Source organism: Rhineura floridana, chromosome 3 (assembly GCF_030035675.1).
Source record: "Rhineura floridana isolate rRhiFlo1 chromosome 3, rRhiFlo1.hap2, whole genome shotgun sequence".
NCBI lineage: Eukaryota > Metazoa > Chordata > Lepidosauria > Squamata > Rhineuridae > Rhineura > Rhineura floridana.
The window spans coordinates 123,408,638-123,426,319 of record NC_084482.1 but is presented as its reverse complement, the minus strand read 5'-3'; the positions used below and the strand labels follow the sequence as shown (position 1 = coordinate 123,426,319).

The 17,682-nt window shown below is 44.3% G+C and overlaps 1 protein-coding gene across 3 annotated transcripts in view; it reads left to right on the top strand.

Annotated features, from left to right (window-relative positions):
- GFRA3 (GDNF family receptor alpha 3) overlaps positions 1-11,992 on the top strand; it is a 29,833-nt gene extending 17,841 nt beyond the window's left edge. For all 3 annotated transcript variants that reach the window (XM_061617671.1, XM_061617674.1, XM_061617673.1), the window contains 5 exons: positions 738-1,065; positions 5,174-5,283; positions 6,440-6,574; positions 8,379-8,509; positions 9,061-11,992. In XM_061617671.1, the coding sequence (XP_061473655.1) occupies positions 738-1,065; positions 5,174-5,283; positions 6,440-6,574; positions 8,379-8,509; positions 9,061-9,204 (848 nt within the window). In that variant the 3' untranslated portion in view covers positions 9,205-11,992. The remainder of the gene's footprint in view (positions 1-737; positions 1,066-5,173; positions 5,284-6,439; positions 6,575-8,378; positions 8,510-9,060) is intronic.
- The last annotated feature ends 5,690 nt before the right edge of the window (positions 11,993-17,682 follow it).

Below are 17,682 nucleotides of genomic sequence, written 5' to 3'. Positions count from 1 at the left end.
ATGACATGTTGGGACAGCTGTATGGTTGTCATGGCAGCCATAAAGTCCTGAGCTGCCCCAGATTTAGAGGCCTCGGCACAAATGTTGAAGTCCTCCAGAACCAACAGTCTGGGAGTCCTCAACACCACTTCTGAGACCACCTCCATCAGCTCAGGCAAGGAGACTGATAGTTAGTGAAAAGTTAGTGAAGTGGGCAGTAAACCAGCAGAATCCTGAATTTTCCTGATTGCCCAGTGCCAGGTACTTTAGTTCCACACTCAAGGAAACAGGAAGCATAGAGGGATTGAGAATTCTTATGTACTACAGCAGCCCTGACCCTCAAGTCTGATGCTGTACAGTGTACCCCGGTGGGAGCTTGCAAAAGTTACTTTTTTTGAACTACAACTCCCATCAGCCCAATCCAGTGGCCATGCTGGCTGGGGCTGATGGGAGCTGTAGTTCAAAAAAGTAACTTTTCCAAGCTCTGGCGTGGGCACACAGGTGGGTAGTACCATCAGTGTCCATGGTGCGTTATAGAGGACATGAGAAAAGATCTCTACCCCTAGGAGTTTGCAGTGTAAAACTTCTCACAGTGTAAACAAGGAAGGAAGGAAAGCAGATGTAAATCAGGAATTAATTTATCTCTGAACTGTGGAGTGATGGTGGAGATTGCTTGACTGTCTTCTCTAATAGTTTAATCCTTCTCTAGGAAATTATCTCGAGTCCATTATATTCTTGTGTTTCTGTGACTTTTATAGGCTTGCATATAGCTAGCACAAATCCCTGCCTACATGCCACGAACGTTTGCCATCTGGACCACAAGTGTATGCGCCTACGCTCACTTTATGCCCAGATCTGCAGCATAGGGTTCCCCTGTGATCGGCACAAGTGCCACCAACGTCTGAGGCACTTCTTTGAGAGGATCAGTGTGGATTTCACCAAGAGGCTCCTCTTCTGCCCTTGTCAAGATGAGCTTTGTGGGAAGCGACGCTGGAATACCATTGTCCCAGAGTGCTCTTTCCAGAGCAGCATCAAGCCAAATTGCCTCTTCCTGTTGGAGTTGTGCTTGAAGGACAATATCTGCAGGTAGGCTTGGCACTAAGGGTGGCTGTCATAGTATTATTATTTATTATTTATTTATTATTTGATTTATATCCCACCCTTCCTTCTAGCAGGAGCCCAGGGTGGCAAACGAAAGCGCTAAAAACACTTTAAAACATTATAAAAACAGACATTAAAATACATTAAAACAAAACAACTTTAAAAACATTTTTTAAAAAGCTTTGAAGACAATTTAAAAAAAAGGTTAAAAAATATTGTTTTTTAAAAAAAAGGCTTAAAAGCATATTAAAAAGCAATTCCAACACAGAAGCAGACTGGGATAAGGTCTCAGCTTAAAAGGCTTGTTGAAAGAGGAAGGACTTCAATAGGTGCTGAAAAGATAACAGAGATGGTGCCTGTCTAATATTTAAGGGTAGGGAGTTCCACAGGGTAGGTGCCACCACAATAAAGGTCCGTTTCCTATGTTGTGCAGAATGGTAATCCTGAGATAAGATGGTATCTGCAGGAGCCCCTCACCTGCAGAGCGCAGTGATCGACTGGGTATATAAGGGATAAGACGGTCTTTCAGGTATTCTGGTCCCAAGCTATATAGGGTTTTGTACACCAAAACTGGAACCTTGAATTTGGCCCAGTAGCAAAAGGGCAACCAGTGCAATTGTTTCAGCAACAGGGGGACATGTTGGTGATACTCTGCCCCAGTGCGCAGTCTTGCTGCTGCATTTTGCAGCAGCTGCAGCTTCCGGACCAACCTCAAGGGCAGGCCCACATACAGCGCATTACAGTAATCCAGCCTGGAGGTTACCAGTGCATGGACAACAGTGGTCAAGCTATCCTGGTCCAGAAATGGCCGCATCTGTCTTACCAGCCGAAGCTGGTAAAAGGCACTTCTAGCCACTGAGGTCACCTGAGCCTCTAGCGACAAAGATGGATCTAGGAGCACCCCCAAACGACAAACCTGCTCTTTCAGAGGGAGTACGACCCCACCCAAAGCAGGCAACTGACCAATTATCTGAACTTGGGAACCACCAACCCACAGCGCCTCCGTCTTGCTAGGATTCAGAGTCAGTTTATTGGCCCTCATCCAGCCTACCACCGAGTCCAGGCAGCAGTCCAGGGCTTGCATGGCCTCTCCCGATTCAGATGCTACAGAGAAATAGAGCTTGGGTATCATCAGCGTACTGCTGACACCTTGCCTCAAATCTGATGACCGCTCTCAAGGGCTTCATATAGATGTTAAACAGCATGGGGGACAAGATGGTACCCTGCAGCACCCCACAGCACAACTGCCAGAGGGCCGAAAGAAAATCACCCAATGCTATTCTCTGAAAATGACCCTGGAGATACGATCGGAACCACTGTAAAACAGTGCCTCCAATACCCATCTCACCAAGTCGGCCCAGAAGGATACCATGGTCAATGGTATCAAAAGCTGCTGAGAGATCAAGTAAGAGTAACAGGGTTGCACTCCCCTTGTCCTTCTGCCGATAAAGGTCATCCATCAGGGCGACCAAGGCCGATTCAATCCCATAATCAGGCCTGAACCTAGACTGGAACAGGTCAAGATAATCTGTTTCATCCAAGAGTATTTGCAATTGCTGCCCCACAACCCTCTCAATCACCTTCCCTAAAAAGGGGGTATTTGCGACCAGTTGGTAATTGTCCAGTGGGTCCAGGGTGGGCTTTTTCAGGAGCGCTCGGATCACCGCCTCTTTCAGGGTGGCTGGAACCACTCCCTCCTGCAATGATGCATTGACCACACCCTGGATCCATTCGATCAAACCCCCTTGGCAAGCTTTAATAAGCCAAGAATGGCAAGGATCTAGAGGATACGTTGCTGGCTGCATAGTAAGTTATAAGTTTTATGGCACACTTGCAGCTAGACCCTAATGTGTACTATATGCTTGTTGAAGTAAAAGAGGAAACAAATAAAAAATAATACTTACCCATAATTCCTAACAATTTATATAGTGCTTGTCTACAGACATTTTAATGTTAATATGTCTGTAGAAGTATCACCTAGATCAGGGATGGACAATTTCTATATACTTTAGAGGTACTTTATTCTCCAGGTGGATGTCTGTGAGCCAGGAGTGGTCAGCTCCATAATGAAGTTGGGTGCCACATACTCAGTAGGGGCTTTGCCCTTATGGAGAGCCTGTTACATAAAACATATGTGAGATATCTTAAAATGTGAAGTGTCTGTTTTATACGGCATTTTTTATAGAACCAAGCTGGTATAGCACAGTGAGGAGGAAAGCCTGGCTGGGAGTCCAGAGTCTATGAGTTCAAATCTCGCTCGTGGCTCCTGGGTGTAAAGGGCTGGCTAGAGATCACCCCCACAGTGAGTGGCTCAGGGGTTACGTGCCCTGCCGCCTGTGCAGCCGTGGGCAAGCTGCATAGTCCCAAGGAGCCCAGTTGTCCCCCAGCTGGCAGTAGCAGACAAGGAAGGGTCGGGCTTGTGCAAGTGTGACAAGCTGAGCAGGCCCTAGCCAGCTGGAGAGGACTAGCCTCAGAGGGAGGCAATGGTAAACCACCTCTGAATACCACTTACCATGAAAACCCTATTCATAGGATAGCCATAAGTCGGGAACGACTTGAAGGCAGTCCATTTCTATTTTTTTATAGAACCACCAGTTGCTAGCAGACTTCAGGGGCCATATAGGCCATGGGTCATCAGTTGCCCATTCCTCAGATATTACTCCGAGATTATGATGATCTATGACTTTGCTTGGCTCTCCATAAAAATGGTTTAGTTTACCTTATTAAGTACAGGACAAATGAGTAAAATATGCCGTGGGGTAGTATTATTATTTTATTATTTCCATTTACAGACCACTTACTATCTAAAAGATCTCAAAGCGGTTTACAATAGAATACAGAAGGTACAATAAAAACATATAAAATTAATTTACAAAGCAAAATACATAAACAATATCCATATACGTAAACGTATACATAAACACAGTATAAAAGTCACAATTCACCAAGGGAGGCTTGTAAGCCACCCTCCCCGCTCTGTGAAAGTGTCAGAAAACTGAAATTACGTTGACCATGGAGGAGGGTGAGAAGCAGGTAAAAGGTTATTGCTCCCCTGGTGCGGCTTGCCACCATTTCTCTTGCCTCTCCATCCTCTCGGGGGTGGGGGGTGAGCCCCTGCCGGCTGCGAGGCTCCAGGACTCAACCTTGGCCGGCCTGTGTGTCTATTGTTCTGAAGGCGAAGCATCTCTCCAGGACGCAGGTTGTTATCAGAGAGCAGGACGGGATTTATTTATTTATTTATTTCATTTGTATACTGCTCCATAGCTGAAGCTCTCTGGGCGGTTTACAACAATTAAAAGCTGGGGGCTAAAGAGGGTGGTCATCGTGTTGATGTTGATGGGGGACTGCATGTGACCCCCCACAACAGGGAAAATCAGAGGCCCACTCTTCCTTGTCTACATAGCTCCAGTGACTGGTCCCGTGGCCAGGAGGACCTGCCTTCGAGGGGGGCCCCTCTGAATCTTCCTCGCCAGCATCTCTGTCTGCACCGGCTAGTTGGGAGGCCAGCAGCAGCAGCAGCAAGAGGAGGAAGAGGTGGGGGGGGAGAAGTCCAACCTCAGCTTCTCTCAGGCTCGCATCCTCATTGTGGTTCCATGCGGGGTCTCTCCTAACCCGTCAGAGCGTGCGAGCATCATTTTGTGCTGTGTCTAGAGCAGCTCCTCCAGCTCCACGTCCTGCGGGTGTTGCTGCAGTGGGGCCTTGTGAAAGTAAAGAAATCCCTTGTTCTGTTAGGTTTTTTAAATGCATAGTTTATTTTCCCCCTAAATTTTTCTGTAACAATATAAGTAATAAGCATGAACAATAAAAGGGGGAGAGAACAAAGCAGCAAAACATGTCAAATCATAATACCATTAAGAAAATCAGACGTATGTTTTTAAAAAGAGGGGGGGAAAGAATAAAAATAAATAAATTGGGACAGAGGGGGTCGGATAGGGAAGGAGAAGGGAGGGAATAGGCTACAGAAGAGCCCCACATGGTGTACTCCAAGTAGGAGTCCCAGATCTCAGAGTATTTACATTCTTTGTGCCTCAAAGTAAAAGTAACTCACTCATATGCTGCAAGGGACTTGTTCTGATTAGTTGTCTTCCACCAGATCCCGGCTAGCTGACTTTCAAGAGCGTTGCAATCCTTCAGGCACATCTTCAGATGGCTGCTCTCGGCAAAAGCACGCTGCATGCCTGGAGGCTTACATGGGGATGATTGGTATGTGTTGGGCCCAGAGGACTTCACTGGGAGGTTGACGAGGGTTATGACATACCAAGTGGAAAAGGTATGAAAGGTTATGCTTTCAAGGTGCATGGAACAGAGAGTGGGGACAAGCGCAAGCTCCTCTGACTGTGGCCTTCAGTTGTATGGTAGGAAACGCCTAAAGCTCATCCCCTCCTGAAGACTTGACTCATTTTCCTTGTGTGACAAACCAATGCAGCTGGATACTGTTCTGTTTTCACATTCATTCTGAAGTTGGAAGAGCAACACTACAGGTAGTTCCTTCTGTTAGGTGGTTATTAGCCATGATAACCAAATGGAATCTTCATATCCAGGAGCAGTGCACCTCTGATTATGAGAGATGTTGGGAACAAAACATGATCACTATCCCCTTTGTGCCCTGCTTTTGAAGCATTTGGCTGGCCAAAGCAACAGAATGCTTGTGTTTTTGTTAATTTAATTTGTTTTTTGTTTTTTTTTATTAGACAATTTATGCATGGCATTGAGAAAGTGGATAGAGAAAAGTTCTTCTCCCTGTCTCATAATACTAGAACTCGTGGACATTCAAAGAAGCTGAATGTTGAAAGATTCAGGACAGACAAAAGGAAGTATTTCTTTACTCAGCGCATAGTCAAACTATGGAATTTGCTCCCACAAGATGCAGTAATGGCCACCAGCTTGGATGGCTTTAAAAGAAGATTAGACAAATTCATGGAGGACAGGGCTATCAATGGCTACTAGCCATGAAGGCTGTGCTGTGCCACCCTAGTCAGAGGCAGCATGCTTCTGAAAACCAGTTGCCGGAAGGCTCAGGAGGGGAGAGTGTTCTTGCACTCGGGTCCTGCTTGCGGGCTTCCCCCAGGCACCTGGTTGGCCACTGTGAGAACAGGATGCTGGACTAGATGGGCCACTGGCCTCATCCAGCAGGCTCATGTTCTTATGTTCTTATACCTTGCCCTTCCTCCAGTCTGGAGCACAGGGTCACTTCACATAAGAAACCCTTATTAAGAAGGTTGAGATTCTCGGGATGCTGAATTGGGTGCTAGATATAATATTATGGGCGCCTGGTCTGGTAGTTCTGTGTCTCATCTCCTTGGACCTGGGATTCCATATGAACAAATTCTGACTCTTTGTCTTTTTGGACTTGAAATAGGTACACCCATGACCCCAAACTACATCAGCAATTCCAGTAATGAGGTCTCACTGTGGTGTTCCTGCAAGGACAGTGGCAATCAAAAGGAGGACTGTGACCAAATCCTTGATGCCTTTGCCAGCAGTGCATGCCTAAGTAAGTGCATATGAACATATGAGGCTGCCTTATACTGCCAGACCCTTAATCTATCTAGCCCCAATAATTTTTCCTCTTTTTCATAATGCTAGAATTTAACGTTTCCCCCATTAGATTGATTTGACAGTAGATTCAGGACAGACAAAACACAGTACTTCATGCAATATATACAGAATATTTATGCATGTATGGCATTTAAATCCTGCCTTTCATCTAAGATGCTCAAGATTATGAGTTTTTAAAAGGATTGGAGAAATTCATAAACAAAAAACCAATTGTTAGTCATTTAGAAAGATCCATGTTTAGAGGTTGTATTAGAGATGTTGGTGACAGGCATCTGGCTCGGGTGGAGAGCCTATGGCCTTCCAGATGTTGCTCCCATCATTCCTGTCCAATGGCCAACTAGGCTGGGGCTAATGGGAGTTGGAATCTAGTAGCATTTGGAGGGCTGCGGGTTCCTGATCTAGTTATTGCCTTCATGCCTTATGAATTTTCCAGAGGAATCTGTCTTCTGTTGAAAACAAAATGCTGAGCTACGAAGATCTTTACTGTGATCCATCAGGTTTCTCCTAGTGTTTTTTGTTGTTCATTAAGCAAGGGATGGGGAACTGTGGCCCTCCCAGATGTTACTGAAATGCAACTCCTATCATTTCTATTGACCATGCTGACTGGAGTTGATGGGAGTTGGAGTCTAGCAGCATTTGGAGAATCACAGGTTCCCCATTCCCTATTAATTATCACTTGGGCATTCATAATTTTATTTATTCTAACTAGTTCAATAGATCACAGCATCAGGTCTTTGATTCTGCAGATTGGGGATAAAATCAGCTGTGGCTCCTGTGTCCAATACCTCCCTGCTATCATCTGTTGTCAACACATTCTTTAAAATGTTAGGCCTTATTAAGATTTAAATATTTTATGGCTGTGAAAGCTTCGAGAGGACATCAAATAAACAACCAGAACTTGTTGGTTAAATGTTTGTCTCACGTGTTTATATTTCATTCTATTTATGGATAAGTTTTTCATGCCCCCCACAGATAAGATTTGGGCACTTTTCTGGCCAAACACTTCTCCCCTTTGAAAGGGAGAAAATCCATGCTCCTGAAAAACATTGGCTAGTCTGTGTTTCCTGCACACTCCCCCACTGCATGGAAACAGCAGCCCAGGTAAATCATGAAGACCAAAGCAGTAACTTGCAATGGGCTAATTGCCAAAAGGCTTCGGCAATCGAGCACATCTCAAAAATCAAGCAAATGGTAGATCAAGTGGGGGTGGGGAAACCTTTTTTCAGCCCAAGGGCTACATTCTCTTGTGGGCAACCTCTAATCTTTATTCAGTAGGCTGTATTCCAGCCATGCAAAAGTCAGGAGCTTCCCACGCACACCTACACAAGCACATGTCTTCATCCAGACAAGCAAGAGGCACTAGTATGCTTCAGAGACACATTTGAGTCAGGGAAAAGCACTCAAGGAGAGCTCAGTGCAGGGCTGGTGAGGGGTGTGGCCTAGAGCGAGTCATGAGGGCTGGAAAGAGCCCTGGAGGGCTGCATTCGGCCCCAGACCTGAAGTTTCCTATCCCCGCAGTAGATGTCTGCGCAGCCAAAGTGTAGCAGAAAAGATCTGCTGGCTCCTGCCCAAGCCATTGCCAGGAATGAATGCATGGATATCTTATAATAATTTATCCAGTTTTGTACATTTGATGCTTGAAGACCAGAACCCCTACTCCAGGACCCAGAATGTGTACCCTGACTTTATGTATGCTATCAGGTTCTCACACAATCTTCTCTGTGCTCTCTGCTTTACAGAAAGTGCAATTCAGTCTCAGATGAACTCAAACCAGATGAATATGGAGAGTTGGGAGCAACTGCAGTTTACACCATCCCTAAACATCCAGGGAGATGGCACCAGCACAGTTTTCACTGCAAAAATGTATTGGGTATGAACAATTTGTATCAGTCTGACACACAGCCAGCCTCTTCTTAATCTATACCAGGGGTGGGGAACCTGTGGCCCTTCAGATGTTGTTGGACTCCCAGCTCCCATCAGCCCCAGCCAGCATGACCAACAGTCAGGGATGATGGGAGCTGTCATTCAGCAACATCTGGAGACCCACAGGTTTCTCATGCCTGGTCTATAGCATAACTGGAATCAAATATATTTGTTACATGTCTATAAAACAAATGGTTTGCATAACAAAGTTGTGTCAATTAAGCTTATTCTGTTGTGAGAGAAAGTTGAGGAAACAAGCTGTCCCATTTGTCTCTCAAGGGAGGTCCTCAGATCTTCAAGTATTATTATTTATTATTATTGTTAACATTTATTACCCACTCTTCACCCAAAGGTCCCAGAGCAGGTTATAACAATTTTTGAATAGTACAAAAAGCTGTGAAGGAGGGGACATCCTGCAGCTGGATATGGTATTGGGGGGGGCAGTGAAATAAGATGTATGAAATAATAAATACACTATTTCTCTTTCTGCCTTTCTAGCAACCTGGGGAAAAGAAGGTCCAGCCAGAGGTTCTTATGCACAACAGCCAAAAATCATTTTGTAACTCTCTTTATTCTGGAGCTCAGATTTCCTCGCTCACTTTGACCTTGACACTGTTCCTTCTGTTACTTGGTCCGCCATAACTTTATATAACTGGCATTGTTCCTGACATGTAATTCCATGAGAAGGGAAACTGGACAATGTTTCATGCCAAAGAGGAAGCACTGACTACTGCCAGCCTCTTCCCAATGCACTCCCCTTCTGCTAGAACTCTGCCTCTTTCTCTCGCTGGTGGGCCTGCCTCTGAAGGAGGGGTAATGCTGGTTCTCCTGCCAGTGAGCCAAAAGAAAAGAAAGTAGGCAGTTGGGAACTATTTTTAAAAACTGAAATCAAAATAAATGTTTTAGTGCATTCCAAGATTTTGATTTAAAAGGAAGGAGAGGAATCCATTGTCTCTAGACTAGCAAGTAAAATGCTATTTCTGGCTTCAGGATTGCCCCAAAATCGGTCATCTACTCTTTGGTGGTTTTTGGGGCCATGTTGTACACTTGTCCGGTTCTTAAGCAAACAAAACTGAAGTTGTGGAGAGTGATGCTGAATTGTAGCCTCTGCACTTGATCCCTTTGGGCTCAACATATCTTTGTTATGACTCATGAGACATTTAACACCTCAGAGCTAGGCTGGGCTTCTGTATTCATCTTAGTAACATAAACTTCCTTGTCCAATATTGTATGAACTTTCTGGGCTTTCATAGGAATTAGCATGCAGGCATACTAAGGTTTTACTCACCAGAGTTTCCTGGAAACAACAAATGGTCTGCCCCAAGCTTCAGAGCAAAGATCTTTTCTACGTGTGATAGCCTAGCATTTCTTCACGTCTTTCTGAATGTTTTGTGGTACCAGACTTTTATCCATAACCTAATCATTGTGGATGTAAAGATTTGTGTGGTGTAAACTGCCGTTCTTTTGTGCTGCAGTGGAATATTGTCCATTTCTGGGTAAAGAACAATAGTTCACACCCCATACATGTAACTACTACCTTGTTGTCTGCCTTACATTTTTGTAAGAGGTAGTAAGCTGACCACAATAACTTCATTATGTAGGTGTTTGATGGCTGTAAAGATGTAGTCAGTATTGCATCCAATTTCCCTCCTGTTCTCCAAGAAAAATACATGGTGTTGAAGTTACCAAAGTTGCCTGTCATATGTGCAAGGATCAGGGCACAGTCCATCTTCGTGTGAATTGTTTTGGCTCTGTGGAACAGATTTCCTCAGCAGTGGAAATTTTAGCATGCTTTGTATTTTCTCATCCAGGTATTAGTTTCTTCTTACTCGTGCCCACTGAAGGGGTCTTGTACTGCCCACCAGTGTCAACTCTATTTCTATGTGTATATACCAAACAAATGTATGATTTGGATGGACAAATCTATTCAATCCATTCTGCAGTAGTAATGGTGTTTATTGTTATTCCAGCTCTTTAATGAAGGCAATTACAAAAGGATTTGCTTGTAGCCTTTTAAAAGTGTTTGTAGCGGTTGTGACTGTACAAATAACTTTGGAAGCGTGGCTTCTGAAAAACAGAAGGCAAGGAATATAGAAAGGGTTACAAAAAAGGCTCATGGATTTAAAAAAAATACTGGGTTTGATAGCACAATATTGGCACAGGATATGGAATGTACCCAGGCATTTGAAGTGCTGTGGGAATCCAGACCTTGGAACAGGTTTAGAATCCATATAAGCTGAGAGCTTTCACAACAATGGAAATTGTCTGCAACATTCCCTAGGGTAGGCAAGGCCTGAATGGAAAATCATGGAAAATTCTAAAGTTAAACTTTGTTTGTAAATTCATTATCATAGGCCAATTTTTTTTCCACAACACTGCTTTCCATTCCAGTTCAAATGTCAAGTCAGGTTTATTTATACAAAATAAGTTACAAAAATAAAGTTCAACAATTGTATCCAGCTTAAAAGCATACTTATTTTAGGATTTCAAGGGCACAACTCAGTTAATGATAGGTGTAGCACATGTAATGGGATGGGCACCTCTCCTCTGTTCAGAACAGAAGGGAGGGAAGGCTGTTTGTCAATCTTGGCATCCATTGAAATGTGGGTATGTTTAAGGAGGTATGTTGAATGTAGGAGAAGCCAAGCTGCCACAAACAGGAACTGATCAGGAACAGCAAAGAATCCCTCCTGCGTTGTGGTTTTTTGAGGGGATATTTACTGAGACCTTTCAAGGGCTCCATAGGGGGTACTGGCAGGCACTTTGGTGACCCCTACTAGAGCTTGGCTTTCCTCCCCTTCCTTGGTTAGAGTAAATGGGTGACTTCATAGGACCATGCCCACCTCCTCATCCTCTTTCAGGCCTCCCTCTCACTTTGATATAGATTACTTGCTCTCCAGAGCATAGGTTACTCACACTGTGGAGGAGGCAGTTTGGATGGCAGTGGAGAGGCATGCATATACAGTCCACGTTCACTCCAGTGGCCTCTTGCTCCCTCTACATGGGAAGATGGGGGAGGAGTAAAACAGTGTTTGCTGAACTTGCAACGGGCTGGATCATCCATGCTCCCAACTGTCTTTATTTCTAGTACATTCCGCTGGAGCTGCGTTTCCAGCATCTGGTGAAAATGACACAGTTTCTGTTGACTTTTCAGTGTTGTGCTGTTCTTACTACTTACATAATTATAATAGTAATTTGTCTATAATATACTGAATACACCAGCAACTCTCATGCCTTTGTTGAAAAGGGAAACTGCAGGGCAATAGAAATTCCTAAAATGTTATCATGTGTCTTCAATATACAATTTAGGTCTCCTGGCAAACAGAGGAAGCGGGAGCATTGAGAGCTGCTGTAATGTAAATTGCAATATCTTACAAATGTGATTCAGCCCATAATATCCAAAATAAAGTTTATCTTACAACCCTGGGAATCTCTGTCCTTTGCATTCAGCAAGAGATGCACTGAATGTCAATTTTGCCCAGTGATGTCACAGTGCAGGGCACCTCTCACAAAACAGGTATGAAAATGGAATGAAGCCAGAGATATTTTGTCTGTTCTCTCCTGGCAGCCTACAGCCTTCAGTTGTGTTTCCATAACAAGATACAGGAAACATGGTCTTTCAGGCCTCTGCTTATCTACAGATGAACTGTTACCCTGATAGTATAGGTGAGGGACCAGGCAATCACTTACTCAGGGCCATACAGCAACAATATGCTCTTCTAATGCAAAAAGTAGGAGATAACCCTTACCCATAATGCTTCCATGTTTTATGACCACCTAAAACTAAGACCAGTCTGAAAACTTAGTGAACAAATAGGTTCATCGGTGTGCCAACAGTTCTCTAGATTCTCCCTCTGCAGGGTTGTGGGGAGAGTTAGGTTGGCTGATGGATCTTGACTGTTTCCTGACAGCCGTGGAAGGTTACAGTTGATACAACATATTCCTGTTGAAGCAGTTGTGGCAGGTATTCCTGGTCAATCTCTAAAAAATGGAGATGACCCAAATGGTGGCTGTGATACCTCTAAGCACTCTCGGAGGGCTTTCTGGTACACCAGAGAGCTTGGAAAAATGGAGCAGCAGAGATAAATTAGTAGGATGTAAGTGAAGAAAGACATGTGCCAAATATGATCAAACATGATGCGTCAAATATGAGCTAGAGCTCACTTTAGATTGTACTTGGTGGTGAGAGTGGCAAAGGACTACACTTTCACCACCATTGCATCCACACTGCAGTCATAGGGCCAAAGTGCACATGTGATGCATCTTTACATGTAGGCTTGCTTGGTTTTTAAGGCAAATTATATCAGCTGGGGGAGACCTGCTTAGTTAATCGAATCAAAGCAGGTGTGGAGGGAAAATTAACCCTTTCTTCCCTTGCCAGAATCTTGAAAACCCCTCTTCTGGAGCTAGTATTTGCTTGGGGGTGGTGGTTAGGGTTGCCAGGCTCAGGGCCTGAGACTGATCCTGTATCTTTGGGAGAAGGTCCTGAACTTGGGAACCCTGGGGGGGGGGATCCCCTATTGGCACAATGTTATATACCTTTAAGGCAGCTGTGAGACCTTTTGTTAAAAACTCACTGGGCCTAGAACAATGTTCCCACTATCGGTTGTGAACATTCCTTTTTGGGATAAGATGCTTGAGCTGCTGGTGAAGCTCCTGATGTTCCTGGATGACACAGGCTATCTAATTGCCCTGGTAGATGGCCTACACTGGAAGGAGGACAGGAAGTTTGATCTTGTTGATTCTCCTGAACCACTCAGCAGCTTTTAATACCATCAACCATCATATTCTGAACTACTTAGATTTAGGGTTGCGAGGTTCAGGGCCTGAGACTGATCCTGTATCTTTAGGAGAAGAGAAAGTCAGCCAAGTTGCAGCCTCCAAGAAGTCTTCTGTATCTTTAAAAGTTGTGCAGGGGGAAGGGAGAATTCTCCCCTGTGGTTTTTCCCATTACAGAGTTGCAAGAACACCTGCACTTGGCTGACTTTCTCTTCTCCTAAAGATACAGGATCAGTCTCAGGTCCTGAATCTGGCAACCCTACTTGGATTGGGAGTTGAAGACATTATGCTTCTGTTCCACTACTGCTTATCAGATTTGCAGATGATACAAAATTGGGGGGCACAGCTAATACCGTGGAAGACAGAAACAAAATTCAAAGGGACCTTGGTAGGCTGGAGCATTGGCCTGAATACAACAGAATGAAATTCAACAGGGATAAATGCAAAGTTCTACACTCAGGAAAAAGAAAACAAATGCACAGTTATAAGATGGGGGATACTTGGCTCAGCAATATGACATGTGAGAAGGATCTTGGAATTGTCGTTGATCACAAGCTGAATAGATGTGACTGCAAAAAAGGCAAATGCTCTGTTAGGCTGCATTAACAGAAGTATAGTTTCCAATTGCGTGAAGTATTAGTTCCCCTCTATTCAGCACTGGTTAGGCCTCATCTTGAGTACTGTGTCCAGTTCTGGTCTCTGCACTTCAAGAAGGATGCCGACAAACTGGAACAGGTTCAGAGGAGGGCAACAAGGATGACGAGGGGACTGGAAACAAAGCCCTATGAGGAGAGACTGAAAGAACTGGGCATGTTTAGCCTGGAGAAGAGAAGACTAAGGGGAAATATGATAGCACTCTTCGAGTACATGAAAGGTTGTCACACAGAGGAGGGCCGGGATCTCTTCTCGATCGTCCCAGAGTGCAGGACACGGAATAATGGGCTCAAGTTGCAGGAAGCCAGATTTAGACTGGACATCAGGAAAAACTTCTTAACAGTTAGAGCCATACAACAATGGAACCAATTACCTAGAGAGGTAGTGGGCTCTCCAACACAAGGCATTCAAGACAGCCATCTGTCGGGAATGCTTTGATTTGGATTCCTGCATTGAGCAAGGGGTTGGACTTGATGGCCTTATAGGTTCCTTCCAACTCTACTATTCTATGTTTCCTATAGAAGAGGCAAGTCACAGAAAGTGGTGTGGCGGGGGTTGGGGTTGGGTGGCATCTGTAGCTATGGAGTAAACCACTAGAAGTCTGAAGATTTGGAGTGAGGTGTTGGAATGCCAATGACACCCAGCTTTACTTTTCATCTAATTTAGATGTAGCAACGGATGTCCTGAACAGATGTCTAGACTTGGTAGTGGGTTGGAGCTTAATCCCAGCAAGACAGAAGTACTGCTGATGAGTTCGACTGATCCAGACTGCTGACAAATAGTTTAAATGGGATGGTGGTTGGCTTGCTCTGGATGGGACTGCAGTCTCTTCTAAGGATCCAGTTCAGAAATTGGTAGATGCTCTTAAATCAATAGCAAGTGATTGACTTTGTGTGCCAAGTAGTATCTGTGGCACAAAGTACTGTTCTTCAACACTGGTATGCCAGCTGCACCGCCTCTTAGAAGCTTGTCACAATTAGGCATACTTTGGTAACAAACAGGTTGGATTGCTGTGATGTTTGTAACTGGACCTACCTGTGAAGAACATTTGGAAACTTCTGCTGGCTCAGATTCCAGTGACCAGACTGCTTACAGGGACCCACGAAACTAAGCAAATTTTGCTGGTGCTAAAATATATTTACTGGCTCCTAGTTTGTTTCCAGGTGCAGTTCAAAGTGCTAGTTTTGTAACCTGTAAAGCCCTAAATAGCTGGGAATCAGGAGACCTGCAGAAGGCCAGTGTCAGAGTCCCCACCTTCTGACAAAGGGAGGTATTTGCCTGGCACCAATATTCTGTCGCGCTGCGATAGTGCGTGTGTGGTCCAATACAACACCAAAAGCAGGTTCAGGTATAGAAAAGATCCAGTCACAGGCAATGATTTCTTTTAAGAGTCTTTACTGAGACATTTAGAGTTACAACCAGCTTCTTCCACATAAACACTACACCCCCACGTCCTTTCGGTTTCTCTCCAGCCTTATGTAGATAAGAGTGCCCTTGTGATGGCACAGCTGCCATCGATGGCCTTGGCACTCTTCCCAACCAACTTAACCCCATAAGAGCAGGTTTGTCCGTTGCTTTCCTCTCTGTGAGGAACACACACATAACCTGAGAGCCCAACAGCCCCCACCTGTTTCTCACAGAAGTTTCAATTCCCTTTAACATAGATTACAGTTTTAATATAGATTACATCCTTTGTTTTTACATGTTTACATTTTCAGATTCTAGGCTTACTTTATTCATTACATCTTGGTTTTACACAAGTCATGTACAATGTATCTGCATCTACTTCTTGTTCAGTGTATGCCCCCTGGCCTGTGATAAGGCCTATTGTGAATCTATCAGGCGGCTTCCCTTTGTTCTCTCTCTCAGAGCGTCTTAAGGGCAATTGAGACTCAGTTTCCCTTGTGCTACTGTTGCCTGCACTAGCTCCTGGTACTTCTCTATCTTGTAATGACACATCATCAGCCTTTCTTTTCTTTGTTTTATGTTTCCCCCAAATGAGTTCGTTTAATGCATCCTTTAATGGCATTTGCAGTACTTCTTCTTCTGCGCTAGGACCTGGCTGTATGTCTTCTTGTTTTACTGCATGTATATCGTGTGACCCATTTAGATGTATAGTCTGACTTTGATCCCACTCTTGATCTGACACTTTTATGCTTCGACTAAGAATCACTTGTTGCAGCTCAGGCACCCAGACCCTGTGATAGGCGTTCTGAAAGCCCAGTACATGTCCCTTCTGGGCTCTAGGTGCTAGCTTACCACGCCTTTTATTCTTGGGAACGTGAACCCAACATTTAGCCCCAAACCGCTCAATGTGCTTTATCCGTGGTTTCTTTCCCGTTAGTTTCTCATAGGGAGACATTCCCAGAACTCTGTGTAACAACCTATTCTGAATATATACAGCATACAGGATACACTTTCCCCAAAACGTGTTATCTAGGTTTGAATCTCCCAACATGGCTCTCATGGATTCCTGAAGAGACCTGTTTTTCCTCTCCGCAACCCCATTAGAAAACGGAGAAAACGGAGCCGTGAAGTTTTGGGCTATTCCCTTGCTTTCCATGAATTCCTGCAAAGCTTGGCTCGTGAATTCACCCCCCTGATCTTAGCGTATGCGTTTTATTGTGACCCCATGTTGTGTTTCCACTCTCTTTATGAACAAGCGTAATTTTGTATCTGCCTCATCCTTTCTCTTCAGCAAGTACACATGACAATTCCTTGTGAAATCATCTACCACAACCATGAAATACTTAGCACCCCCCTTTGAACACTGCAATGGTCCAGATAAGTCGACATGTATTAACTGAAATGGTGCAGTTGTCGTGCATTCTGCTGTTTGATTTATGGGTGCCACTGTGGCTTTAGTTCTGTAACACACATCGCACTCATATACTTGCTCACACCGCTTTAATTTCATATCCTCGCTATGAGTCTGGGTTTTCTCAATTGTGTCATAATTAGCATGACCCAATCTTCTGTGCCACTGATGCACACAGCTTTCGTGCAACAGCTTATTGGCACTTAATACAGCACATTCCGGCTTAGCGTGAGCGCTTTGCAATGTGAACAGTGAATCTTGCAGACACCCCTGCATGCATATCTCATTCCCTCGTTTAACAACACATTTCCCTTTCTCAAAGATTACAGAATAACCCATATCTGTAAGTTTCTTTACAGACAAAATATTACTTGCCAATTGCGGTACTAACAATACATCTGTCAAAATAGTCTGGAGCTTACTCAGTTTCAATGTTCCACGTGCCAGGACATCACGTTTGGATCCGTCAGCCAACAAAACAGTTTCCTGCACTGGTTTCGATGAGTGAAATAGGCTTGCATTATTTATGAGGCAATGAGAAGCTCCACTATCAATTACCCAGTGAGAGTTAATTGTTTTATGCTGCTTTGTACTAACAAAGTTCACGCTAGATTGCTTCCAGCCTCTGTCTCTTTGCTTGGCTGCACAGTTTCACTGTATATGTCCCCTTGCTCCACAAAAATAACAGGATTTTAGTCCATGCTGCTCTTTGAAGGTAGACTGCTTAGTTTTGACTGCTTCTTTCGGCTCAGTCCTGTTAATCTCCTGTCTTCTTTGCCATTCTTGATTGAGTTTTTCTTCCACAAAATCCAGACTCAATCCTCCATCGGGCATCGCCTCCATTGACGTCACGAGATTGTTCCATTTCT